Source organism: Anomalospiza imberbis, chromosome Z, assembly GCF_031753505.1.
Source record: "Anomalospiza imberbis isolate Cuckoo-Finch-1a 21T00152 chromosome Z, ASM3175350v1, whole genome shotgun sequence".
NCBI lineage: Eukaryota > Metazoa > Chordata > Aves > Passeriformes > Viduidae > Anomalospiza > Anomalospiza imberbis.
Genome location: NC_089721.1, coordinates 66,173,718 through 66,197,688, shown reverse-complemented (window position 1 = coordinate 66,197,688; position 23,971 = coordinate 66,173,718). Strand labels below are relative to the sequence as shown.

The window sequence follows — 23,971 nt, the reverse complement described above, 5'->3', positions numbered from 1 at the left end:
TAAGGCTGAAGAAAACAAAGCTAAGACATTATTTAAATTCAGAGCAAACTATCTTTTTTATTTCAAAGTATCAGTTGCCCTTTTTCTAGGTAAACAGATAATTGCAACCCATAGCAAATCAGAACCATTACAGCTTAATTAACTAATTTCGAAAGGTAAATAAACAAACAAATCCATTCTCAACACACTGCAGGGTGGTAGGTCCTGGAAAAACCGCCTTTCTTGTATTTTTTTTTGCCCAGATCTTACCTGATTTGCAAAAGTATCCATTTAACTTACTTGATAAGCTCACGTGGAAATTACACACCCAGTCCTAACCTCTAGTTCATAAAGGGTTTCTATAAGTGGAAGTAATACTTGTAAGTTGTACAATGTAAAGTGCTTATTTACCATATCTTTTTGTACAGCTGAAAACAAATCAAGATACAGAGTGCCAAAACTGTAAAATTTCAGTGATAAACAAAATTTCCACAGACTTTATTTACTAGATTAGGAAAACAGTTCCAGTGGCACATTAAGGCGGACTTAAAGCTCATTTCTGTGAAGACGAGTTGCATCACTTCTCATTACAGATGTCCGCAAGATAAGAATTTGCAAAGCAACAACTTCTGGTTGCATCCCTGCTTTGCAGTCACGAGGTTATGCCAGCAGAGCAGAGTCTCTTGAACCTTTCTCCCTGGACAGTTAAAAGCAGTCTGTTGATACAGCAGCTAACTCATTATTTACCATCACCAGCTGATTCCAGACGAACACACTGGCGTACATATGAAAAGATTTAACAGGAGGATAGAAAACACTGTTCCTAGAGAGTAAAGATCACACCAACCCCATCCTCCTCTGAAGAAGTGCACTTTGCTCTTGACTGCTCAGGGCTTGATAACTGGCAAGCTCCAATGTGAAGGTTGCTGAGCCCGATGTTAGAGAACGCAAAACTGTTGAGTAGCCCTGGACAAAATGGAGAATACACATCACTCAAGGTGGGATAAGGGGAAGATAAGTTAGCATAAGAAGCTGCTTAGACCACAGAGAGAGAAAAAAAGTGTCAGAAGTATACTGCAGTGTACTAGTAAGTTAACTTTCCAATATTACTGTATTAGAATTGCAACACATGCATGAGTCAATAATAATATTTTTAAAAAACTGTTCTCCATAAAACCTATTTTAGTGGTATTTACTAGTTCTCTAGCTTACAGCTGAATACATGCTGGTTTAGCAATCTGAATTTGGCATAAAAAAGCTACTCAATTTGTGGACACTTCCTTCTGACCTTCAATAATTAAAATATAATTTTAAAAATCCATTCTAAATTTACTTATCCATAACTAAGGAAAAGTAAACTGAAGCCAGATATCTTAAAGCATATGAAAAAGATCAGTTTTATCATTGGTAAGGTAATTACATACCATCATTTCTGCTAGTGGTACAGCAGCAACCACAACTCTGTTATCTTGACGACACTGGATTTCCTGAATATTACCTCTCCGCTGTGCAAGATCAGAAAGTGCTGCACTGAGATGATCTTCACTTACTGTGATTTCTAAGTTCATCAGGGGCTCCAGTATTTGTATACCAGCTTTTTTCAAAGCCTACATGGAAAGGAAGGAAGTTACGCTGATGTACTCCTATGGGTTTTTTTAAAATAAAATTGACATAAGTACTTGTATCACTGGAGCTGACTCAAACTCTACTTGCAAAAGATGTAAATTCCCCAGCAAGGGCATTATGAGGGCATGCAAAGAGGAACAATGACCAGATATTGATTGATATACATATATTTTCCCAGCAGTAGATCATGCTACTGTGTTTACAGCAGCTTACAGTTTCACTGTACCTTTTGCACGCAACGAGAAACACAGGCTGATATCATTGTGTGCGAGGTGTCTGGGTGCACTGTCAGTGATTGCACTGTCACATCTATATCTTGAACTGGGAATCCAAGCAGAGGTCCTGGGTAGGGCCATGAAGAGATAAACGGGGGGAAAAAAACCAAGCTCATTTGTTTTCAGAATATTAAGACACATGCAAAAATTTCTCAGAATTAACTTGAAGTTTCTCACTTTCCTCTTTACTCTTTACTCTTTCCTTTCCTGTCCTCTCCCCAGGGGTGTGGCTACTGGTCATGTTCCTCTTTTAGAGGTTTTATCATTACCTAACTTTACCAAAAGAGACAAAGGAATGCAGACTCAAACTTTCTTACTGTCTTTATTAAAAGCACAGATAATTTTCAGAACCAGAAGCTCCTGAATATACTCATCCAGACAACCATTACCAAAAAGATATTTTTAAATACATTATATTATCTAAAACTAGTCTCTTGAACAAGGCATCATTTGAAAAAGTAGGGAAAACTTTTGTTTAACCAGAAGCCAGAATATTTTCTATATTTTCCTTTTGAACACAATACAATCACAGCAGTGCCTGATACTAACACATAACCAAAACTCCAGGGGTAGCTCAATTCCATAAAGGATAAACTAGTTTCCTAGGCAGATTACCTCCAACCCAGGACTCTCAACCAGACCCAACTGTATTAAACTAGATATGAGGCCTGAACCACATCTGAGAAAAGAAACACAATTTTTTTTTTAACAGAGAACATGGCCAGGTATTTTTATTTTTTAAAAGCACTTAATGGCATCAGTTTTAGGATGGAGACAGTACAGTTCTGAAGTTTCTTCAAGAAGCATAAAGAAAGCACATGGTTAAGACATTCCACAGCCAAATATGGCAGATGCTTTCGAATTCCTCCAAATAAATTTGAAAAATCCCTTCATGCTGGCTCTTAAATTCTCCTTTGTTAATCCACAACCTATTGATTTTACTGCAAGGCAGTTTTTTGCCCACAAGTTACTTAAGACTTCCTATTTTTAATTAGAAGTCAAGGACATTTGTAATTTATTCAAGGACACTTTAATCCTTTAGAAAACAGACTTTCCAATTAGGTAAAGCTTTTTACTGAAAACTCATAGATTTAACATATTTGAAAATCAAAAATATGTATTAGTAACAGTAACAGAAGCGTAATACATGCTGGCCTATGAAACCATTTCTGTTATATCACTATGGTTTACATGATGTCGTGAAGTAAATGCCGTATCTCTCATACCACATTAAAAAATAAACCAAAAGAATGCCAGGCTCACTTCTCAGTGACTGAGAAGACAACAACCTTAAAAGCAAACCAAAGGCATGCTAACTTCCATTTCAGGCATAGAGAAGAAGATATTTGGTAATTTTTGTAGTAGAAACATTTGTAGATTTTGTAATATTCCTTTGTACCTTACATATACATTAATTGTACGTATATATACTATCTTTTTTTCAAGCAACAGTTTTTCCTTCCAGAAAATTGCTTCTTATAAAAATGTTAGACCCGTATAGCTGACATAACATTTCCTTTACCTTGAACGCATGAATTTGTGATTCCGTTTTCTATAGCTCCTTGGAGTTCTTTGGACAGTACTTCACTGACATTCTCAGCATAGCTGATGATGGGTTTTGTTGTTGCTCCTTCTCCTGATGTGGGTCTCACCTCTATCTCTGCAGTTACACAGTGTCGTTTATCACCTACTGTTTTGTCCAATATATCTGCAGGGGAGGAAAAAAAACCCCATAAAATTCATCTGAAAGCTACTCATATATCGTTTAAAGTAAAACAAGCTGCAAAACCAGAAACAAGATGTTCCTTGCATTCACTCATTTTACCTGTAGCTTGGGCAGCATTTAAGATGGTTTCTCGGTATGCTATTTGAAGAGGGCCCAAATAAGTCTCAATTCCGTATTCACGTTTGATTCGGTCATGAATAATTTCTATGTGTAATTCTCCCATGCCACAGAGGATAGTCTGGTGAGAAGATGATTAAGAGAGAAGTGGAAAACCATGCAAAACTCAGGTTTTAATACAAATTCTTCAAGCAATGGCTTGCAGGCTTCAAATTGTCTCTTAAAAATACTTCTAATTCTAACAGCCATAATACTTAAAATTCTAAGGACCGCAGACATTGCTCTAAGCCATCTAACATAAAAAACATTTAATTGAGAGTGTTGTTACCAGTACTGTGCTCATAAAAAAGATAAATTTACCTAACCTTAAAGACTATGTGTTTTAAACCTTTTTAAATACAGAATTGTCAAAAACATGCAGAGTATGGGATGACTTCCTCTGTTCTGTAAAGCACAAGTGCCTAAGACTCCATTTTAGTTTAATACATGTATTATAGGAACATTCAGAGAGTCCTTTTTATTAAAGAAAATCTCAATATGCAAATGAACTAACAAAAGTGTGGTCTTGATGTTCTAAAATAATGTTATAAGATTCATCTTACTTGTCCTGTGTCAGGATCTGGCTTTACTTTTAAACTTGGATCTTCACGCTGAAGGCAGCTCAATGCATTATCCAAGTCTGTACAGAAATACCAGACATTTTATCTGAAGCAAATTCAGTAATTTGATGGTAAGTGCCTAAATATCACCTTCCTCAAAACAAGCAAAAGAATCCTAGAGCAGCATAGATTTTGGCAAGAAAAGTCAGGTCAAATTGCAAGTAACCAGCAACTTCTGATTTTATCCCACAAATTAACTGTGCTACAGAGTGCTTGAATTTAATTATTATACATACTGTTTTCAGAGTGATATTTTGTGTTTCTATGAAGACAGACTGGAACCTACAAATTATTCATGAAGCTAGTAAATAACTGATAAGAAAAATGTCAGCTGGTACATGATTTACTTAAGTACTTCAAGATGAGTTTGACATGAAATGGTCCAAGTGAAAATGTACATCGTTTTTTATACAGGGTTTTGGGTTTTTTCTGATTCCCCATTATCTTAACTGCTGAGGAAAGCAGCAGAATGATGAACCAAGAGCCAAGACTACATTCATCATACCTGACAGTCTTTGGTGGGGGGGAAAAAGCAACAAAAGCAAACAAACAAAAGCAAACTAAAACATCCAAACACCACAAAATCAGTAACACCTTATAACCCAGTGGCTCAGCCTACAGACATGTTGCTCTAAATCTGTTTTCTACCTTATTGCATTCTGTCACAGTACACTGGTACTTATCCCCCTCCTCTTCACCACCAAACAAGCTCAGCTTTGTAAGAACAAAGATACAGAATTTAAAGGGTATTTCCAAAAAAAGTCATATTACCAAGCCATCTGGTACACGTACTGTTGAAAAGGACAGTAAGATTTACAGGACTGTAAGGATGCAAGGATGAACCCTAACTAGACACAGAGAATTCTTGGTATATAAAGACTTCCTAGAGTAAAACTGAGAGTGCCAGCTGAAAAAAAACCCACATTTCAAGGTTATTTGTACTCTGGACACTATGTACAGCCCACCACTGTAAGTGCAGCAAAACTCAGAAGAAGTACCTCCATCCTTCTATTTCTAAATAGAATTTAGTATTTCACAACCATGATGTGAAGTATACCCTCCGTATAAAAAACACCAGAAGGAACCATACTAAATCACTGGCTGTTAAGTTTGTGCAACTCACTCATCCAATTAGGCGGCTGCATTGTACCTTGTTGTCTGGCTATTGAAGGCGGTTCAATGGTACAGAAGAAGACAGGCTCAGGGATCTCAACACCTGCCAGCAGAAGACTGTCTACATCACTCACAGACCTCTTCTTTTCCCCAGCATCCCTTTCAGCTCGGCGTGCTGCAGCGATGGCTGAAGCCTTTGATGACACTATGGTATCTCCAGTGGCACTCTACAGATCAACACAGGAAGTGATGTGACATAAAAAACAACCCCAAACTCAAAATGTATGCCAAAGCTGGTAACATTTTAGAAAACCTCTGTAAATGACATTCATGCAGCCTATTCAGACAGTAAGAAATTATTAATCTAGTAGAAGCAAGCACAAAACACATTTATTTGAACTTGAAACTGTTGCTTTTGGGTAACTGATTCAGACCATCATTCCCCTTCCCCACAGGAGGTCTCTTTGTGACATTACACTGTATTTTAAGAGTTACAGTATTAATACGAGCCCAACCCTAACAAAATACACCTTCAGCTTTCAGTCCTTTCCAATCAGCACTGCAGTTTCCAGGTCAATTACTGATATTTGTAGACTGTGGTATTTAATTTTAGGAGGAAGTACACCTAAACGTCCTTCAAATAAAGCAAGTTTACGTATGTCACCATAATCAAGAACACATCAGAGATACAGTATCCGTATTTTTCATTACCTGTTTTAACCCAACAGTCAGAGCAATGTTGCCAGGCATTAGTGATGGTATTTCAATTTGCTGATCAGCAAAAGGCAGGAGCAGACGGCTCATTCTCTCCCTGAAAATTAAATTCTCTGTTACTCAGGACCTTAACAGACATTCCAATACTACACTGAGCCACACCTCTATCTTACTCACGTGCAACTTTTGTTAATATTATATACAGCTGACTGAGGTTTCAATGAACCTGAGTAAACACGAACAAAAACCAGTGGTCCACGACATTTATCATGAAGAACTTTGAATGCCAGGGCACACAGGTCTTCCTTGTACCACTGCCTACAAAATAAAAAGCACAACAAAAAGCATACTTGTAGGATTAATCCACTCATACTCACATTTACCTAGACTGTCACTCATTTAAGAGGTGATATGCTTCTTACTGCAATGTTAATGGAGGCAGATTTTCAAAAACCATAGTTTGTACCAAAAAATAATAATCTAAGCAGTTCCACCTCCAATAGGACATATAAGATGTTATGTGATTCAGACAATACTAAACAGTATTCCTAGATCACATTTTTGTAAAATGACAAGGTCCTCAGATTAAAAAAAGACTTAAGAACTCCAAAGTGCAAGTTTGACAGCTGGAGATAAATGCATCCAATTCCAGAAGAACTGACCAAAGCAGGTTCATTACTCAAGTGTATTTTTCTGTCCACACATCTCTACTATTATTTAATACCTAAAGAGGGTAAATATATTTTAAAAATATGAACGCTTTGTTAATATATTTCATTTTCTCCTTTTGTGTTTTCCTACTTATTTTTCATTCTTTTTTTCTGAATCTCCTTTTCTACCTGTACTTACAGAAACTCATATGAACGCTCATTAGGTGCAGGCAAGTACAGAGTAATAGCATCCAGTAATGGCTGTACCCCTTTGTTCTTCAGTGCACTGCCACAGAGGACAGGGACAGCCTTCTGAGCTAGCGTGATTCTGCGGATAGCAGACTGCAACTGCAAAAAAATAATTATTTTCTGTTAATACATGATCTACAATTTAGTTACACTCCAGCTATTAGATACTGCTAACCAATCTCCAAAAAGCTAAAAAGTATGTTTGTAAATACAACACCACTCATCCAAAATCCTTTCACTGCTTTTAGCAAGCTCCAAATCATAAACCCAAACATTCAGATGCTAAAACAGAAGACACTGGTTTTCAGATTGCTAAACATTTCCCACAATCTGCTGCTGTTCTTGTTATAACAGTCTTTTGAATTCAGTATGTTGTAACTCACTGCTTTCAACATGCAGTATCTAAAGATTCAACCATTTCCAAGTAGCCGAGATGCTATTTTTGTTAGTGAGAATCAGCAGCTCAGTAACAAACTGCACTAAGTCTACCTGAAAGTTCCATTCACCTTTCCCTAAACTCTTTTGTAGCAGTCTAACTTTATCTTTATAAAAATCCTACTAACTCTGAATATATTGTTCTAAATCCACAGTACTATTAATTTACTGCATAAGATGGTGTGATCTCATTTTATTGAAAAATCTGCAAAATCGTAATTTGCATGTGTCAAAGGAAGAATAACCCAAACCCTTGCAATAAGAGCTAGTAAACACTTGTAAATGTAAAAAATACCTTGTCAGCTGGTATTAAGTCAAAATTTTCGCTATTTTCTCCTAGAACCAGTTCAGCAAATTCATCATCCAGATCTGCAACCTTCAACAGAATAGTTCCTTATCACTTGACATACAGCAGTTTCACAGAAAAGTTACATATCTTACTTACTAGAATATATAGCTAAACAGAGCAGAAACAAAGCCTTTAAAGACATAGGCAATTATAAACTCAGATCATATAAAATTATGGAAATGAAGGCTTCAAGAAAGGACAGGGGAAAAAACCCACTTATAAAGCTGCTGTCAAACAAAACATCAATGGGAGAGAGAATGCTTGTACTTCTCCATGAAATGGGAAAAAACCTTCAGCCATACAGCGTCAGCCATGAAGGGTTTAACTGATGTACTTCAGTCCTGCAAACACGGGGAAGCCTGAAGTAAGCAGCAAGCAACTTTTACAAGCCAACAGATACTGAGCTGGAAAAAACAGACAAGCATCATGTCATTTTGGTCTTCTTCATGTCAAGGGTATGTAGGTCCAAGAGCGTGTCTCTTGTTTTCAAATTGTACCAGTTAGCTTGGCATGTAACTTAACTCCGTAAATGTCTAACATCAGTCCCTGCCCTGTCACAGGCTCAGAACACCCAAGCACAGGAAACCACTTTGCCCTCTCTATTGGTTACAACACCAATTGGCCAAATTCTGAAATAAACCCTTGATAAACTATTAGAAGTCTTATCAAATTAATAGTTAAAACATGAGAGATAAAGGAAATAGTTCATTTAATTAAGTGAAAGTAAAGTGTGCAAAAGGGCCAGTATTCAAAATGCTACAGGGTTTCTGATAAGGAATATTAACAGCATAGAAAGCATTTTGAAAAATACTTTACAAACACAAGGATATCTCAATTATCACACTACTAATCCACCCCTTCCTCCTTCAGGAAGGGCCCAGAAAACATAGGGGGAAAAAACCAACACTGTTCTTACAAACCTTTCTATCTGACAACGTATTTCTTAAGATAAACGGCTGGGTATTACCACTGCCATTTAAAACCTACTAAGTTTGGAAAACAGATTGTGTATATGTTTTACTGAATTCAGAGCAATATAAAACAGATGTCTCCAATTTCACAGGAAACTGAAAGCTACCATCATCTGTTTATGCACTTGCACAATATTATTCAAAGTTGTGTGGAAGGCAGCCCTTCCAACAAAAAGGATTGATTTATGATTGGATTGAGCTGCTTCTAACACAGCACTTAGTGCCATTTTGACCAGGCTGCAATATCCCATCCAGCTTCTGGATGTCACTTCAGAAGAGTATGGATACCCTGCCGGTTTCAAGTCACATCTGTCATGTTTCATGTGAATGTACCACATATATTTTGGCATCTAAGACAGTACAAACACCGTCTGCTTTTAGCTTCCCCAGCACAAAAGAGACTGATAAATTGTAGGAATGCCATTGGAAAACCACTAATGGGGCTGGAACACAGCTGGAGGCCCAGAGAGATGAGTTTGTCTGGCTTGGAGAAGCTAAAGCAGGCTGCAAATACTGTCTCTTACTATTTGAGATAGTGGTAGTGGCCCTGCTCCAGGGAAAACAGAACCAGATTCTCCTCAGAGGTACAGAAGGAAAGCACCAGCATGGCTGTCCCACCTTGCGCCACAGTAAATCCCACTGGACATGAAGAAATTATGGTCAAGCACTGGGACAAGCTGTCTACAGAGAATCATCATCCTTTGACTTGAAAACTCCACCGAACAAGCCTGAACAAGTCAACCTAATGCTGAAGTCAGCCCTGCTTTAAGCAAATCACTTAACCAGACACCTCCAGAGGTCCCTTTCAGCCTATTTTTCCTACTGCTCTGAGTAATGGTTTTAAATATGTTATGTATTTACTTTAAAACTTTACTTGTTCTATTAAGGTATTTCTTGCATCCTGGACTTCTTGGAACAAGTTCGGATCATCAGTCTCCAGCAGCAGCTTTCGCTCAAAATTTTTTCCATCATCCACATCTGAAGTAGGTTTCCAAATTATTTGCTCCTTAGTCACAACATCAACAAGTCCTTTGAAGGTCTTGGCTTCCCCAATAGGCAACTGCAAATCGAACAGAGACTTTAGACAGATGCAAAAAATTACGAAAGGAGTTCCATTCAAAAGAAAGGAAACAAGTATTTAATTTCTAAGCTTACCTGTAACAGTAAAGGTTTTGTCTTCAACTTTTGTTTGATGCTCTCAACAGCATATGTAAAACTACAGAAAAAGAACAGATACTAAGTTAAACAAAACTTTATGATATTAGTATGATCGGCTCACCATTCCCTATTTACTGCAAAAATTAGTCCTACAATTATACAAAAATAACCAAAGAAGTATACACTATTAACATAAGTATTAACATAATTGGGTTGCTCTGTGCCTAATAGAAAATGCTAGACATTCTCTTATGAGCTTTTTAGCAATGATTAAAATAACTGCCTGAATACCTTGCCCTGGTTTTGTCCATCTTGTTTAAAAAGCAAATTCGTGGTATCTGGTGTTTGTCCGCTTGTCTCCAGACTGTCAGAGTTTGTGCCTAAAGCAAAAGACAAAATGGAAACATTAGTGTCAACAGCTGAACTATACGCTCCCCAATACCGCTGATGGTCTGAGTTCAGAGTAGAAAAGGGAACTGTGCTGTGTATTGTGACAATCCCATATCTGGTATCATAGATCAACTCCACAAGCAGCTTTGTCTTATCTTGTCTCTCAGCATGTTGTCATTTCCTTTTCTGCACTAAGGGCATGCAGGCATAGCAGCCAGGGGATGTGAAGAGAAACTAAGCACTGTGGGGAGCTTATATGGGGAAAACTCTGCAATGTAGTGACTTTATGCTTTATTGCCAAATTACTTAGGCACACAGAGGCAAGCATTTCTGTGGCTTCACATACAACACTAAAAACTACTGTGGTTTTAACAGTAATTTGTGCACTGCTGAGCCATTTATCATATGTATTTTTATTTGAAAATTAAAGCAGGTATATAGAAAAAATAAGTTCAGATTCAGTAATAGTCTCTAACCACTACATGGAATAATGCAATAATTTGCTACAGAGCTTTAGGAAAAAAACAAGCAGATCTAATTGTTTTGGTTTTGAAGGTGGAGGCTATTACTCAGTTGAGGTTCATATTTAATGGCACCTAAATGCTTTCCAGTAGCAAGTTAAGCAATGTGACTTACAGTGATTAAGAGTTCTCTCATCCCTCATCCAGGAAAAACATATGTCCCATGCAAGAGGGATTTCACGTGTAACTTTTCTACAGGCTTGAACTACTGAAACATCTCATGCTATAGAAAGTCCAGTTCTGGCTTGCCTCCACTTTTTCTGCACTGTTAAGAAGGCCACTGGGGAGGGAGAAAACCTGCCTGAAAATTATCTGTTTTCTACATGAAATGTGAAAATGGGAAACTGGCCTATATTAATTTCATTCCATTTGTGGAGCCAGTCAGAAGCATTCACCTCAGTCAACATTTGTAAAAGACAGCAACAAAACAACAAAACCATCCCAAACTTATAATGGTAATCACACTTACTTGCTGCTTATTACCATGGAAATTCCTGTGCACTGCAGGATTTAAAATTAAATGCTCAGCTTCCTGAAACTGAATTTTTATAAAAGCATTGAGAGAGATAATACAGAGAAAAATCTCTGTACATTATTTCAGCCTGATTAAAGTTATTAAACGCTGCAGGAAAGTAACTGAGTGACTGGAGATAAAATCAGAGAAAACTGGGAAGGCACATTCACCCTCTAACAGAATTTGTAACTGTGGAAACTACAGGGTGAGATGCAGTTGCTATTCCCCAGATAGGATGTGGTCAGCATGCCCGACTTCCCACACACAATACATGCTGAGCAGAGAGAAGACACTGTGTCCAGGTTCTGTTTAAATTCTTGGAAGAGGGGGAACTCAGTGGTACCTTGTAGCTGGTAAGCCACACAGCAGCTGCCAACCAAGGGTGAAAAAAAATAAGATTTCTTGCTGTTGAACCAGGAACCGTGGCAAGATCACAGACATACATCTCCATCTTAAAGGTCACCCTAGGTAACACTGATATTACCCAGCCAGAAGGCACGACCACCCCCCACTGAACATGATGCATGACTACAGTCACTGAAGCTTCACCAAAACACAAAAATAGTATTAAAGTAAATAAAAAATGGGGAGATGTTAGAGACTCCTGGGAACTTCTGGGATAAGACAACAGGCTGAACTTGTCTTCATTCCCACAGCGACATCTATTGGGTAAGTACTGTACTCTATCCATGCTGAATGACTACCTCAAGCTACCTTTGGTTAGGGATTAGAGCTGGTTAGCAGATTGCTTTGAAGACACTTTTGCAGCCAAATGCTATCACCAGAAGTCTTCAAACCTTAACCTGTCACAATTTTCAACTACATTAATGAGGAGTGCTATTCCATAAACTCTTAAGTCTGAGTCCTTTAAGTGTGCTAACAGTTGCTAGCAGCAGGTAACATACTGCACTGTGAAAGCCCAGGGTCTCTCTTAACCTGTTGGCATGTCGCCCTGGATCTTTCCTGAAGCACCAACAGATCAATTAAGGACCCCTTAGGAGGGTGTCTTTCTGTTTGCATATGACCCCGAACAAGGTAGTTGAACCACGCTCTGATCCAGTGGACTGTTCAATGAAGAGTCCCTGGGACCCCAAATGGAACAATGACAGACTGAATTGGGCACAGACTGAATTGGGCACAAGGATTTAATCTTTCCTGGGGAACTAAAAGATTAATCAAATACAAAAAGTTTGAGAAAATCTCTCCCATTTAACATGACAGACTGCACACACACACACATACACACAAAAAATCTATCAGTTGATTTTACCTCAACACCAGCTGAAGCATCAAATACCGCTACTGCTCCATCCAGGACTCTTAAACAACGCTCAACTTCCACTGTAAAGTCCACATGGCCTAAAAAACAATCTTCCTTTTATACCATCATAATTCAAACAGGCACCGTCAATAAGTCATTATACATTTAAACAATTTTTTTTCTTTCAAATAAAGTCAAAACAACTTTTTCTTTACTTGCAGGGAAATACACCTATCAGTCTGAAATAAACAAGATTATTATAATGCAATCCTAGAACTGAGAACAATTTAATGTGGAAACATCTGAGCTCACTTTATATAAGCTAGATTTGGAATCAGCAAGCAATAATTATCCAAAGCTGAACAGAGTTTAGTATAGGCGTTTTTATTGATGCAATTAAGCCAATTAAATTTTGCACCATATTTAAAACAAAGACACTCTGTGACACTCCACCTTACCCTCTCTCTCTTAATAATATGAGTGCAACTAGAGAACATTACCTGGGGTGTCAATCAGATTGATTCTGTAGTCCTTCCAGTCAAATGTAACAGCAGCAGACTGAATGGTAATACCACGTTCTCGCTCTTGTGCCATAAAATCTGTCACCGTGTCTCCATCATCAACATCTGCAAACAGAAAGCAGGATTCGGTAGGTTAACAATTCAAAATCTGAAATTGTCTTTGAATACAGATGTCAAGAGAGAATTGGAAATAGTCCTTTTCCATATATATATAAGAGTATGCTATGAAAATTAGCCTTTTGAAAACATTACAAGGCCAGGTTATTTACCCAGGCTCCCGTTCCTAGGAATAAATGCCCTGCAAGTGATTCCAAGTAATCCAAGACAAGTAATTCCAACAACCTTTTTCTTGTTCTTAATCCCTCATGAGCATCTTAAAAACTAAACAAAGCCCAAAATCATGAACAAACTACAACTCTAAAAAACCTGGCTGCACTCACTGTATGAAATGTGACTGACATTTTGAAATTTGGTAATCAAAAGGTAATTAAATCAAAAGTAAAGTACAAACAAACAAACCACCAAGTAATAGGTTGGGCTTTGCTTACTTTTTAATAACAAGAGAAGCAGTTGACATTTTAAATTTAGCAGGATCTCAAGTTCAACTGCTTCACAAGCCAAACACCTTCTATCAGTCGTATACAGTAGAAAAGAGGGTATACAGTTTAAAATGTCAAAACGAAAGACAAACAGAGGCTGCTGTGACCATTTCAATCTTGAAGAATTCTATTAAACTTGCTGTAGCAAAGAAGTTTTTCTGTGTCATGGCTTTCAAAAGAAATAGATACTTTTTCTTACTCTGTTCTCCTCACAGGTCAAAAGAGAACTCAACAAACTGCTTTAGCAAAATGGCCAATTAGCAACCAGTAAAATAAGGAGATTCTCCAACTAAATGTTAAACAAAACATAACATGCTGAAAGTAAAAGAAAAATATCAACCTATGATATCTGAAAGCAAAAGTGCCTTAGTGCAAAAAGGAACATGCATTAAAATTCAATTAAACTGCAGCACAACTTTGGAACAACTGCCTCCTACATTAGATGTTCCACCAGCAACTGTACTGCATGTAATTGTACACTATTAAATTTCTTAAACCTATACCGAAATACAAAAAGCATTTCTAACCTCCAAGTGTTCTTATATATCCAGAATAATACAGCATTCTCTCTGTTGTCGTAGTTTTGCCTGCATCAATGTGGGCCATAATGCCAATATTTCGGATTCTACATAAAGTGAAAACATTGCAGTTAGTGCAGTAATTTTTTAAGCCTGTGATAATTCTTATTTGCATAGTTAATATTCCCCAAGAACAGCACACCAGATTAATAGCATTGTTTCCCTGTTGCATATCTGATATGGTGTACATTCTAATACTGAAGAATATCAGTATTGCTACGGTGGATTTTCTTCAAATCAATAATACTGAACAGTGTTGCAAGAGGTTTCCAAGCTCCACTTCACGGAAAGCCCCTTCTTGGGATCATGCTCACCCATCTGCCCTCCTGACAAACAGAAACAGTCCCTCCCCTCTCCTGTCCATCCCAATCCCTGACACCTAGTGCTCTAAACAACTTACTGCATATATACTCTTTATGCCCCAAATACAGCACACCCAAGTTCTCATGAAGCTGACCTTGATCTGGTTCAGCCTACTCTTTCTTCCTGAAGTACCTCACCAGTAGCTTCCAGAACTGCTTCGCTTGCTTTGCATAGCACAGGCCTGTGATCAGCCCCCATGTTTACCATTAATGCTGGCTTAACCTCACCCTCAGCTACACCCTACTCTCAGCACCCTTCCAAGGGAACCTCAGCCCTAAGGCACTTCTTCAGCAGCTTAGCCCCTAATTTTAGCCTTGCCCTCATCAAACCTGCCATGAAAGCAAAGCACACAGCCCTGCCCACTGGTAGCAGTCTAGTTGCCAAGCCATCCTTCCCCTTTCTTCACCTCCTGGCAATACCATGGATTTGGAGCTTTCCTAACAGCCTGATTTTGGTTATGATGGTGCAAGCAAGGGATAACACAGGACCTCTGTGCCACCAGCAAGCACTCTCTATTGAAATGTCACAAGGCTAAAGGTAAGCAAGTACTAGCTTTATATTAAACATGCACATCAGACAGGCATGGCAACAACCTACAATTCTTTATCACATCAACTCTTCTGACTGAAGTTACATTCCAACAATAAACTAGCTTGATGTACCTGGATATATGAGGATTAATGACAGAGTGCAGAGATTTAACATCTCCTGAAAACAAAAATCAAAAAAATTAAACAACTTTTCAGACAAAACCCAATATAGAAATATATTTAAGAAAACTCCTAAAAACCTTATTTAAAAAAAAGATTCAGAGCCAGAAGTCATGACAGTCTGTAATCTCCACCACCTCAAAATTTTAAAGATATGTACTTAATTTTAAATAAAATTCTCCCCACCTCAAAAAAAGAGAAACGCTTGAGAAAACAGCTGTAATTTAGAAACAACAGAAAAAAGGCAACACAGGAAAGTATCATCATCTTACTCTGCAGAAGCATACCTCAGTTCAAGACAACTGTAATGCTGACATTCATCTGAACTGGTGATTAGATAATAAATTTGAAAAGTTCTTTCTCCTTTAAGCATTAAAGCTATACAGCACAATTCTCAGGTTTAAAAGGCAAGCTGACCTGTGTTGAGAAAATATGGGACTGGGAAGTTCTAAAAGATATTTTCTTGCAAGATACATTCTTTCTCACACAGTTTAGCTAGAAAATAAATTGTTAAGGTAATTTTTTATGAAACTAACCCAAATTCAGTTACTCAAGCTACTGAAATTGTGTTTCAGGAAAAAAAAATAGTATAGTTCATCTTTGATAGCTCACACCGAATTCAACAATATTTAAGCTAACATTCCTTCACCACCTGCAGCTCATCTGTCTCATCAGAGACACAGGAAAGTAGCATGAAAGGAGCCCTTAATGAGGGGTTCCAGCACACTTCGTAACTGACCTCACTTCTTATAACATGTACCTTTCCTTATTATTGTTTTATGAAGGCTTTATACTGTGAATCTAATGAGAAAACAGCAGCAACACCAAACTCTTCAGTCCTTGAGCCGTCTAAGTGCTCTATTTGTTTCATGCACTAAATTCTATAAAGAATGACCAAAAGAATACACAATAAAACAGAAAGTGTAGCGAGATAGAAAGAATTTTTTATTTTTATTCACTCTTAAATTAATCCTTACTATAAAGAAAATGACATAAACTTATACCTGGTGGAGAACTGTAGTTTCTCAGACTGCAGTTTCGCTGTGTCACACCCATGACTCTCATTTTATTTCTGAAATACATGTACTTGAAAGAAAAAAGAATCACACAGAATGTTTATTGTTACAACTGGCTACTTTGTAGCCACACTTTTGGCAGCTGTAGAAAAATAAACTAAAAAAAATCTACAAGAACAGATACTGTTGCTAGGTATTTATATAAAGTCAAAACACCAACTATTTAAAAGCAGATGCTTGAAGTTGATGTCCACACTAAGGTTTAAAGTTGATCCAAACAATATTTGGGATATTCAGTAAAAATTTATGGCAGCATCAAAATATTTTTCAATAGCCAAAAATTTTTCAATATATCTAATTACTTGTGTAAATAATTTCACAATGATAAGAGTTAAGCAGTCAAAAAATTTACACAGAATTTACAAATTCAATTCCCAATTCTGAAGTCCCATTCCAACATGAAAGTATGCATTGTCCAGAGGCCAACCATTAACGACAAAAAAACCCAAACAAAAACCAACAGCCCAGTTAAAGAAAGCTTACTCAGAATAACACAAGTGTTTCCCATGCTCACAGAGGAAATATCAAAACTGGGAGAAAGCTTACCTTATTGCACAAACTTGATGACTTCAATGCATTCACTGAAAATTTCCCCATAATTCTCAACATTCTGCCTCCCATCTCTAAAGCTGTTCCCTGGCAAAGTAAGTAAACATTGTACAAAATGTTGTTTATGACAGGAAATAGGCTAACCATGTTCCTTTGACATAACTCAATCACAAAACTTCATTCTTTTTCATGGGAAATTAGGTTAATATTTTTTCAGGTTATTGCTTTGCAAGTTAAGTCAGTGTCAGATCTGTAATAATAATATTATTAAGCCTTAAAAATGCAGCATAAACGCACACCCACAAACACTAAATATATTTTTCATGGAAATAATCTATTTCTCCAGGAAACATTAAAGCAGAATAATGAAAATTGGAGTTTATACTCACTCTCAGATTAGCTCCAGAGCATCGATAACCGGTAAGTAAAGTGCAAATAGCTTTTCTAATCTTGAAGAAGGAAGGATGGCAGGGCAAAGTACCTATTTCGGTCAGAAACAACAGAAAATATTAAGTACTGCGACCTTTTAAGCACAGCCAAAAAACAGTGCAACCAATAGCCCAAGCACCAAAAGCAGCAGCGTCAAAAGCATTCCTAGACGGCTGCTGGTTATCTGAGGGACATCACTGTCCGGCTCCCGTGACTTTCTGCTTCGCAGCAGTTTCACAATGCGGGTAAGCGGCTCAGCGCACACGCTCACCTGCGCTCCCTCATCCTGCGAGCCGCACACGCCTCCCGAGGGCGCCGGCGCACTTTGCCGACGGCGGCAGCGGGCAGGGCGCGGTGCCCGCTCGGTGACGGCGTCCCCAAGCTGCGCCCAGCCCAGTCCCGCCAGAAGGCGAGCCCCGGCGGCTCTCCGCAAAGCGACGCCGACTTCCTCGCCGCGTTCCGAACGCCCGGGGCGTTTCATGCGCCGATTCCCGGTCGCCTTCTGCTCCCGGACCTCCCACTCGGCACGGCCCGCGACCGCGCGGGACCCGCGCCCGTCAGCACCGCCGCCGGAAGGCAACCTGCTTCTCCTTCCCCCGCTACCTCACCTCCCTCCCGCGTTCCGCTCTCCCGCCGCAGCCTCACAGACCCGGCAGCAAAAAGCGCCGCTTGGGCCTCTTCCGCTCCATTTCTCTCCCTCTCTCTGACCTCGCCGAGCCCGGCGCGAAGCCATCGGGGGGCGCGGACCGCTGCCTCTCCGCCGGGAGGAACCTAAGAGGCGCGCGGAAGAGTTTCCACTGGGGCCGCTTCCCAAAGGGCCCGCCTTTTCCGCCGCGGCGAGGCGGCGGGACTGCCGACATGGTGGGAGCCGGTGCTGCGGGATACGGCGGCCGAGGGCACGGGACGAGGGGCCGGGGGCACGGGACGAGGGGCCGGGGCGGTGCGATGCAAACGGCGGTGCAGGGGAGGGACGGGGAGGCTGCGGGAGGCCGGGCGGGCCCCGCGATGAGGGTGTCGCCGTGGGGCCGTCGCCTCCCCGCGTGTGGCGGAGGAGCCGTCCCCGCCCCGCGGGCTCCCGTGCCCGCTGACCGCGCTGCCTTGGTGTCCGCAGCCGCAGAACGAGCACATCGAGCTCCACCGCAAGCGCTATGGCTACCGGCTGGACTACCACGAGAAGCGGAGGAAGAAGGAGGGCCGAGAGGCGCACGAGCGGTCCCGCAAGGCCAAGAAGATGATCGGGCTGAAGGCGAAGCTGTACCATAAACAGCGGCATGCCGAGAAGATACAGATGAAAAAGACGTGAGTGTCCGCCTCCTCTCTGGTACCGTCCCGTCAGCTTGACGCTTGAAGGAGGAGATGAGGCGTTGATACTGCTACAAAAAGCTCACTATTGCTTGAGTCGCACGTTATGGTCTTAAATAGCGACCAAGCTGTAGAAGGAAGGGGACTTTGCCGCAGCAAACACATTTCAGAGCCCTTCTCTTTTAAATGAATGTTAACAGTTTCACTGCTAGAAGTACTTCTGAGACAAGTGTTGATGAGCAGTAACTGTGAGTAATGTAATCATGACAAAAAATGTGAATGCAATTCCTTGGAGCTTTTATATCAGCTGCTGTGTTACTGTAGCAAGAGGCAGCATTTTTTAATAGTTAATAGAAAATTTACGGTAGCATACAAAGTATTTAGGGAGAAGGTGAGGCCTGTCTTCAAGGATTAACAGCAGTGTCTAGCATCAACAATAAAAGCATTTTTTGGTAAATTTTTTCTGTTATCCAGAACTTGAAACTAAAGCTGTTAATGATTCCTGAAAACTAGGATTGAAAAGAGTACTCCATAGCATAAGGCCTATAGAGCAGGTATTTGTTTATTAGATGCTGGGAGTGAGGGGGATAGCTGCAGCACAAACTCACTTGTCCATTCTTTGCACAGCACTAGCTTTTTACTTTTCTTACTTAATGTGCAAATGTGAAAATGATATTTTCCCAGCCTTCATGATGCAGCATATTTTCTAATTACATGATTATGTAAGCCCTTGTAGCACATGCATGGTTTCAGCACGAGGTGGTCACCAGCCTCCTGGTGGTGGGCTTGAACTTTTCACCCCTGATTCCTGCACATGCTCCATAAGATTGTCTGCTCAAGTAGCCAGTGGTTAGCTTTTGCAGTTAGCTTGTTCTGCTAAATTTGCATAAAATGTGCTTCATTCACATACTCTGTTAAAAAGTAACTACTTCTTTCTTCATAGCTCCAGCTTTTTGCATAGCTCAAGAATTGTCTTGTTGCCAAGGCATCATTAAAAGTCTCATTGATTGCTAATGAACTTCATACCTTTTTACCATGTAGTTTTTGCTGGTTTCAAAGTGTAGATAGCTGTTTTCCTCTGCTACTTTTAAAGATAATGGGTTTATTAACCCATTATTAGTTTGTGGGTCTTTTCTTTCCTTCAGTAAACGACATCAAAATTAACAAAACTTGGCCCCTGTTACAAACACACATGTCTCACATATAGAAGCATTGTTATCAAATCTCAGAAGAGGAATAGAATGTTATTTTTTGTCAGCAGAGAGGAAGGCTACCTTCTCTTAAAGTGCTTGGCTGTTTGCTTTAGGTCACACAGAAATTCCTTAAAGAGGTGCATGTCTTTCCTGTGTTCCTGTCCTGGTAGGAAGTGACAAGATTAAGTGAAGTTAGTAATTTACCTTGAAAATTATTTAGTGTTATTCCTTAAATATAAATATATTTTACTTCACAAATACCTCTTAAAGAAAAATTTGAGCAGGCACAGGCTAAGTTAAAATGGTATAACTAAAAACAGGTCTTTTTTCTTGTGCTGTTAATATTGGTTTTCTTTCTTTGCAGCATTAAAATGCATGAGAAGAGAAATACAAAGCAGAAGAGTGATGAAAAAACACCCAAAGGAGCTGTACCAGCATATCTGCTGGACAGAGAGGGCCAGTCCCGGGCCAAGGTCCTCTCTAACATGATCAAACAAAAAAGAAAAGAAAAAGCTGTAAGTAAATATATCAGATACCTAAAATTACGTGTAACAATGACCACTTTATATTGTTGATGCTCAGGTTACCTAGCAGTCTTCAAGCAAAAACTAAGTAAAACATGAAACCTTGAGTAACTGAACAGTTTAGGACAATGTGAGCATATGCAGTATCTTGATTTTAGGAACTTTTAAGTGCTAATTAAAGTAAGTGGCTATGAGTTGCATAACAACTATGGTCTGCCCCTTTGCTTTCCAGAAATTTGACTTTATGCTTTGGTTTTTCTCCTTTCATTTAAATATTGACCCTTTTTTTTTTTTTTGTTTTACCCTCCTTCCAGGGGAAGTGGGAAGTTCCCGTGCCAAAGGTTCGTGCACAAGGAGAAACAGAAGTTTTAAAGGTGATTCGTACAGGAAAGAGAAAGAAGAAGGCGTGGAAGAGGATGGTTACAAAAGTTTGTTTTGTTGGAGATGGCTTTACTAGGAAGCCTCCTAAGTACGAGCGATTCATTCGACCAATGGTAATGTTTTAGAGCCTTAAAGAACATTTAAGTAATAATTCTCTTGATTTACTGCTTTGATTTTCTGTGTTAAAAAAACTTTGTTGTATGATAACTCACTTGATCATTTCTCATGTAGAACATTCCTGTTAGTTTCCTCGCAAAAATATAAACCTCTAATAGCATGGGGGGTGGGGAGATGCCTCTACAGTCCCAGTCTATGTTGAAATACCTGCTTTTATTCCTGTAACTCAGAAGATGCCAGTAAGTTAAAGCTACGAGCTCTCGAATTAGCGTGGAAAAGTCTTTATCAAAAGTAGTTTGTGTATATTTTAAAGATGGAGGTGTCTTTTTCAAGCTGCTGTGATTCTCTGAACTGCAGAAGGTCACTCTGTTCTAGGACTTTGGGATTCCCTCCTTTTAGTTTAAATAAGCTTGAAGCACAGTTGTGACTGTGAAGGGAAAAGCTGTGCCTCCAGCCCAACCTTTACTTACACAGATGCAGAAGCAGTGCCTGGGCTCTATCAGCCTGGCAGCAGACAGGCAGAAAAGCTGGATTCAGTGAGACAGTTTTTTTTTTTTAATATATATAAATAGCCATTCCTGTTCCCTTACAGGAATCAACAGTCACTGTGCAGGCTGCCCATTGAGTTGTACTTCACTACTAGTTTGATGGTCTTACACAGTAGTCTTGGAAAGATTTTCTTGATACAGAAAAATGTATGGTATATAACGTACCCTCTGAAGTGCAGGTCACTAGATAAAAAGTGCTATAGGAGATGGGTATTTCATATTTTACCATACTTCTTCATGGAACAGAAATTGTCCAAGGTAACAAGTACTGTTGTTGGGCTACTACTAAAACTTGACATCCTGAAAATATACATGGAAAGCTTTATCTTTTCATTAATCAGATTTTTAAATTAAGTCTGGCAATCTGCAAGCAGATGGCATTCGTATTCTAAGTTGTTTCATTCTTCCTAGTCTCTCTATACATACAAAGATGAGGACGTAATTCCCAAAGTGTTTAACTAGATCAGTTGTGAGAGTTTAAAGCAAATATTAACTCATTCTAATGCTCTTTATGTAACAGGGCTTGCGTTTCAAGAAGGCACATGTGACACACCCTGAACTTAAAGCTACTTTTTGCCTACCTATCCTTGGTGTAAAAAAGAATCCATCATCTCCTTTGTATACACAGCTGGGAGTAATTACTAAGGGTACCGTCATTGAGGTGAACGTGAGTGAGCTTGGCCTTGTGACACAAGGGGGCAAAGTTATCTGGGGTAAGTAAGTTTAACTAGTTATACTGCAGAACTACTTTTTAAAGTTTTTAATCTTCATTGCGTTGTGTATTGTCAGGACCTCATCCTCTATCATAATTGATCCATTGTTAAAAGTTAGGTTTGGGCTGTAGCAGAAGCAACTAATAGCAACTCTGAAAATACAAGCTTTTAAGTGTTATTCTTAGGCTTTTCATTCACACTTCCAAAATCAAATTAGATGAAGTTCAGAACAAAGACTCAGCTTGCTTACTTGTATGTCATATTGAGCAGTGCCACAGGTCTGTAACCATGTGAACCATGAACAACTGAATTTTATTTGCAGTGGGAGTTCTGTGTAGGAGCCTTATCAACAGATTCTGCACCTGGGATGGGCAGCCATGGTTGTATGTATGGAATGGGGGACAGTAGGCTGGAAAGCAGTGCCATGGAAAGGAACCTGGAGGCCCTGGTTGATGGCAAGTTGAACATGAGTCAGCAGTGCCCTTGCAGCCAGGAATGCCACCTATATCCTGTGGGAGCATCAGGAACAGCATCAGCCAGGCAAGGGAAGGGATTCTCCTGCTCTGCTCTGCCCTGGGGCGGCCTCACCTCGAGTGCTGGAGGCAGTTCTGGGTGCCACAGTAAAAAAGTGGCCAACTATTGGAGAGTATCCAAAGGAGGGCCACAAAGATGATGCAGGGTCTGGAGGGGAAACTGTTTAAAGAGAGGCTGAGGTCATTTGGTTTGTTCAGTCTGTAGCAGAGGAGACTGAGGGGAGCCCTCACTGTGGTCTTCAACATCTTTTCACAAGGGGAAGCTGAGTGGCAGGTCCTGATCTCTTCACTCTCATGACCAGTGACAGGACTTGAGGTAACAGCACCAAGCTGAGTCAGGGGAGGTTTAGGTTGGTATCAAGGGAAAAGGTTCTTCACCTAGGCTGTGGCTGAGCAGTGGAGCAGGCTCCCCAGGGAAGTGATCACAGTACCAGCCTGACAGATTTCAAGAGGCATTTGAACAATGCTTTTAGGCACATGGTGTGATTCTTGGGGGTGTCCTGTGCAGGGCTAGAAGTTGGACTCAATGATCCTGATGGATCCCTTCCAACTTAGTGTGTTCTGTGATCTTCCTAAGATCACACTGACTTCATTTAACAGAGGAGTTCACTTGGACAGTCGGAAACCTATGATTTTTTTTTAATCTTCTCAGAACTCTAAATGGTCCATTTATATAAAAAGAGCTTGAATATAATGTTTTGAGAACATAAGTTTACTGCTCAGTAGAAGGTAGATTTAGATTTCAAAATGCATTTGAGTCCCTGTACTTTAGGGACTTGTTGATTGAATTTGCAAACATAGAAAGATCTAATCTATAAGAAGTACTTTCAGCTTTTGTACACATGTAATTCCCTTTTCTCTCTAGGGAAATACGCCCAAGTAACTAACAATCCAGAAAATGATGGCTGTATTAATGCAATTCTACTTGTTTAAATTGAATACTAAGTGTTGGACGTGGGCACGTACAAAACAAGTGGACTTTACCCAAATTTACAAGATCTTTGGAACCTTCAGCCTTTCCACAACAGTGACCCCACAAGCCGATGAGGAACTTCAGTCAGAAACAACTGCTCGCATTTTTATGTTTGCTCAGCTGAACATTGTCCAAATAAAGAGATTTAATTTCTA

The 23,971-nt window shown here is 39.5% G+C and overlaps 2 protein-coding genes across 3 annotated transcripts; one reads left to right on the top strand and one right to left on the bottom strand.

Annotated features, from left to right (window-relative positions):
• Positions 1–37: 37 nt before the first annotated feature.
• Positions 38–18,282, bottom strand: GFM2 (GTP dependent ribosome recycling factor mitochondrial 2). 2 transcript variants are annotated; one of them, XM_068176510.1, is made up of 22 exons: positions 18,182–18,282; positions 17,493–17,584; positions 17,101–17,190; positions 16,483–16,564; positions 15,431–15,476; positions 14,355–14,452; positions 13,208–13,333; positions 12,717–12,805; positions 10,313–10,401; positions 10,019–10,079; positions 9,738–9,923; positions 7,839–7,919; positions 7,059–7,207; positions 6,387–6,527; positions 6,207–6,306; positions 5,533–5,722; positions 4,326–4,402; positions 3,706–3,844; positions 3,403–3,588; positions 1,832–1,947; positions 1,404–1,586; positions 38–945 (listed from the first exon to the last, which is right to left on the bottom strand). In XM_068176510.1, exons 1-22 carry the CDS (start codon positions 18,219–18,221, stop codon positions 817–819), a joined length of 2,490 nt encoding a protein of 829 aa, XP_068032611.1. In that variant the 5' UTR covers positions 18,222–18,282; the 3' UTR covers positions 38–816. The 2 variants fall into 2 exon arrangements, with proteins under 2 accessions (XP_068032611.1, XP_068032612.1); XM_068176511.1 differs by lacking the exons at positions 15,431–15,476; positions 16,483–16,564; positions 17,101–17,190; positions 17,493–17,584; positions 18,182–18,282 and adding an exon at positions 14,548–14,646 and having other exon boundaries at positions 9,738–9,941.
• NSA2 (NSA2 ribosome biogenesis factor) lies at positions 18,283–23,971 on the top strand. Its single transcript, XM_068176513.1, has 6 exons — positions 18,283–18,393; positions 18,644–18,831; positions 20,392–20,542; positions 20,866–21,045; positions 22,118–22,310; positions 23,709–23,971. Exons 1-6 carry the CDS (start codon positions 18,391–18,393, stop codon positions 23,774–23,776), a joined length of 783 nt encoding a protein of 260 aa, XP_068032614.1. The 5' UTR covers positions 18,283–18,390; the 3' UTR covers positions 23,777–23,971.

Coding starts and splice junctions, on each gene's coding strand:
- GFM2 (XM_068176510.1), bottom strand. CDS start 18,221: ATGGAGCGGAAGAGGCCCAAGCGGCGCTTTTTGCTGCCGG. Junction 13,334..14,354: donor ATATATAAGAACACTTGGAG/GTTAGAAATGCT, acceptor TTCTGTTTGCAG/ATGTTGATGATGGAGACACG. Junction 946..1,403: donor TACCACTAGCAGAAATGATG/GTATGTAATTAC, acceptor CATTTTGTCCAG/GGCTACTCAACAGTTTTGCG.
- NSA2 (XM_068176513.1), top strand. Junction 20,543..20,865: donor AAAAAAGAAAAGAAAAAGCT/GTAAGTAAATAT, acceptor CCCTCCTTCCAG/GGGAAGTGGGAAGTTCCCGT. Junction 22,311..23,708: donor AGGGGGCAAAGTTATCTGGG/GTAAGTAAGTTT, acceptor TTTTCTCTCTAG/GGAAATACGCCCAAGTAACT.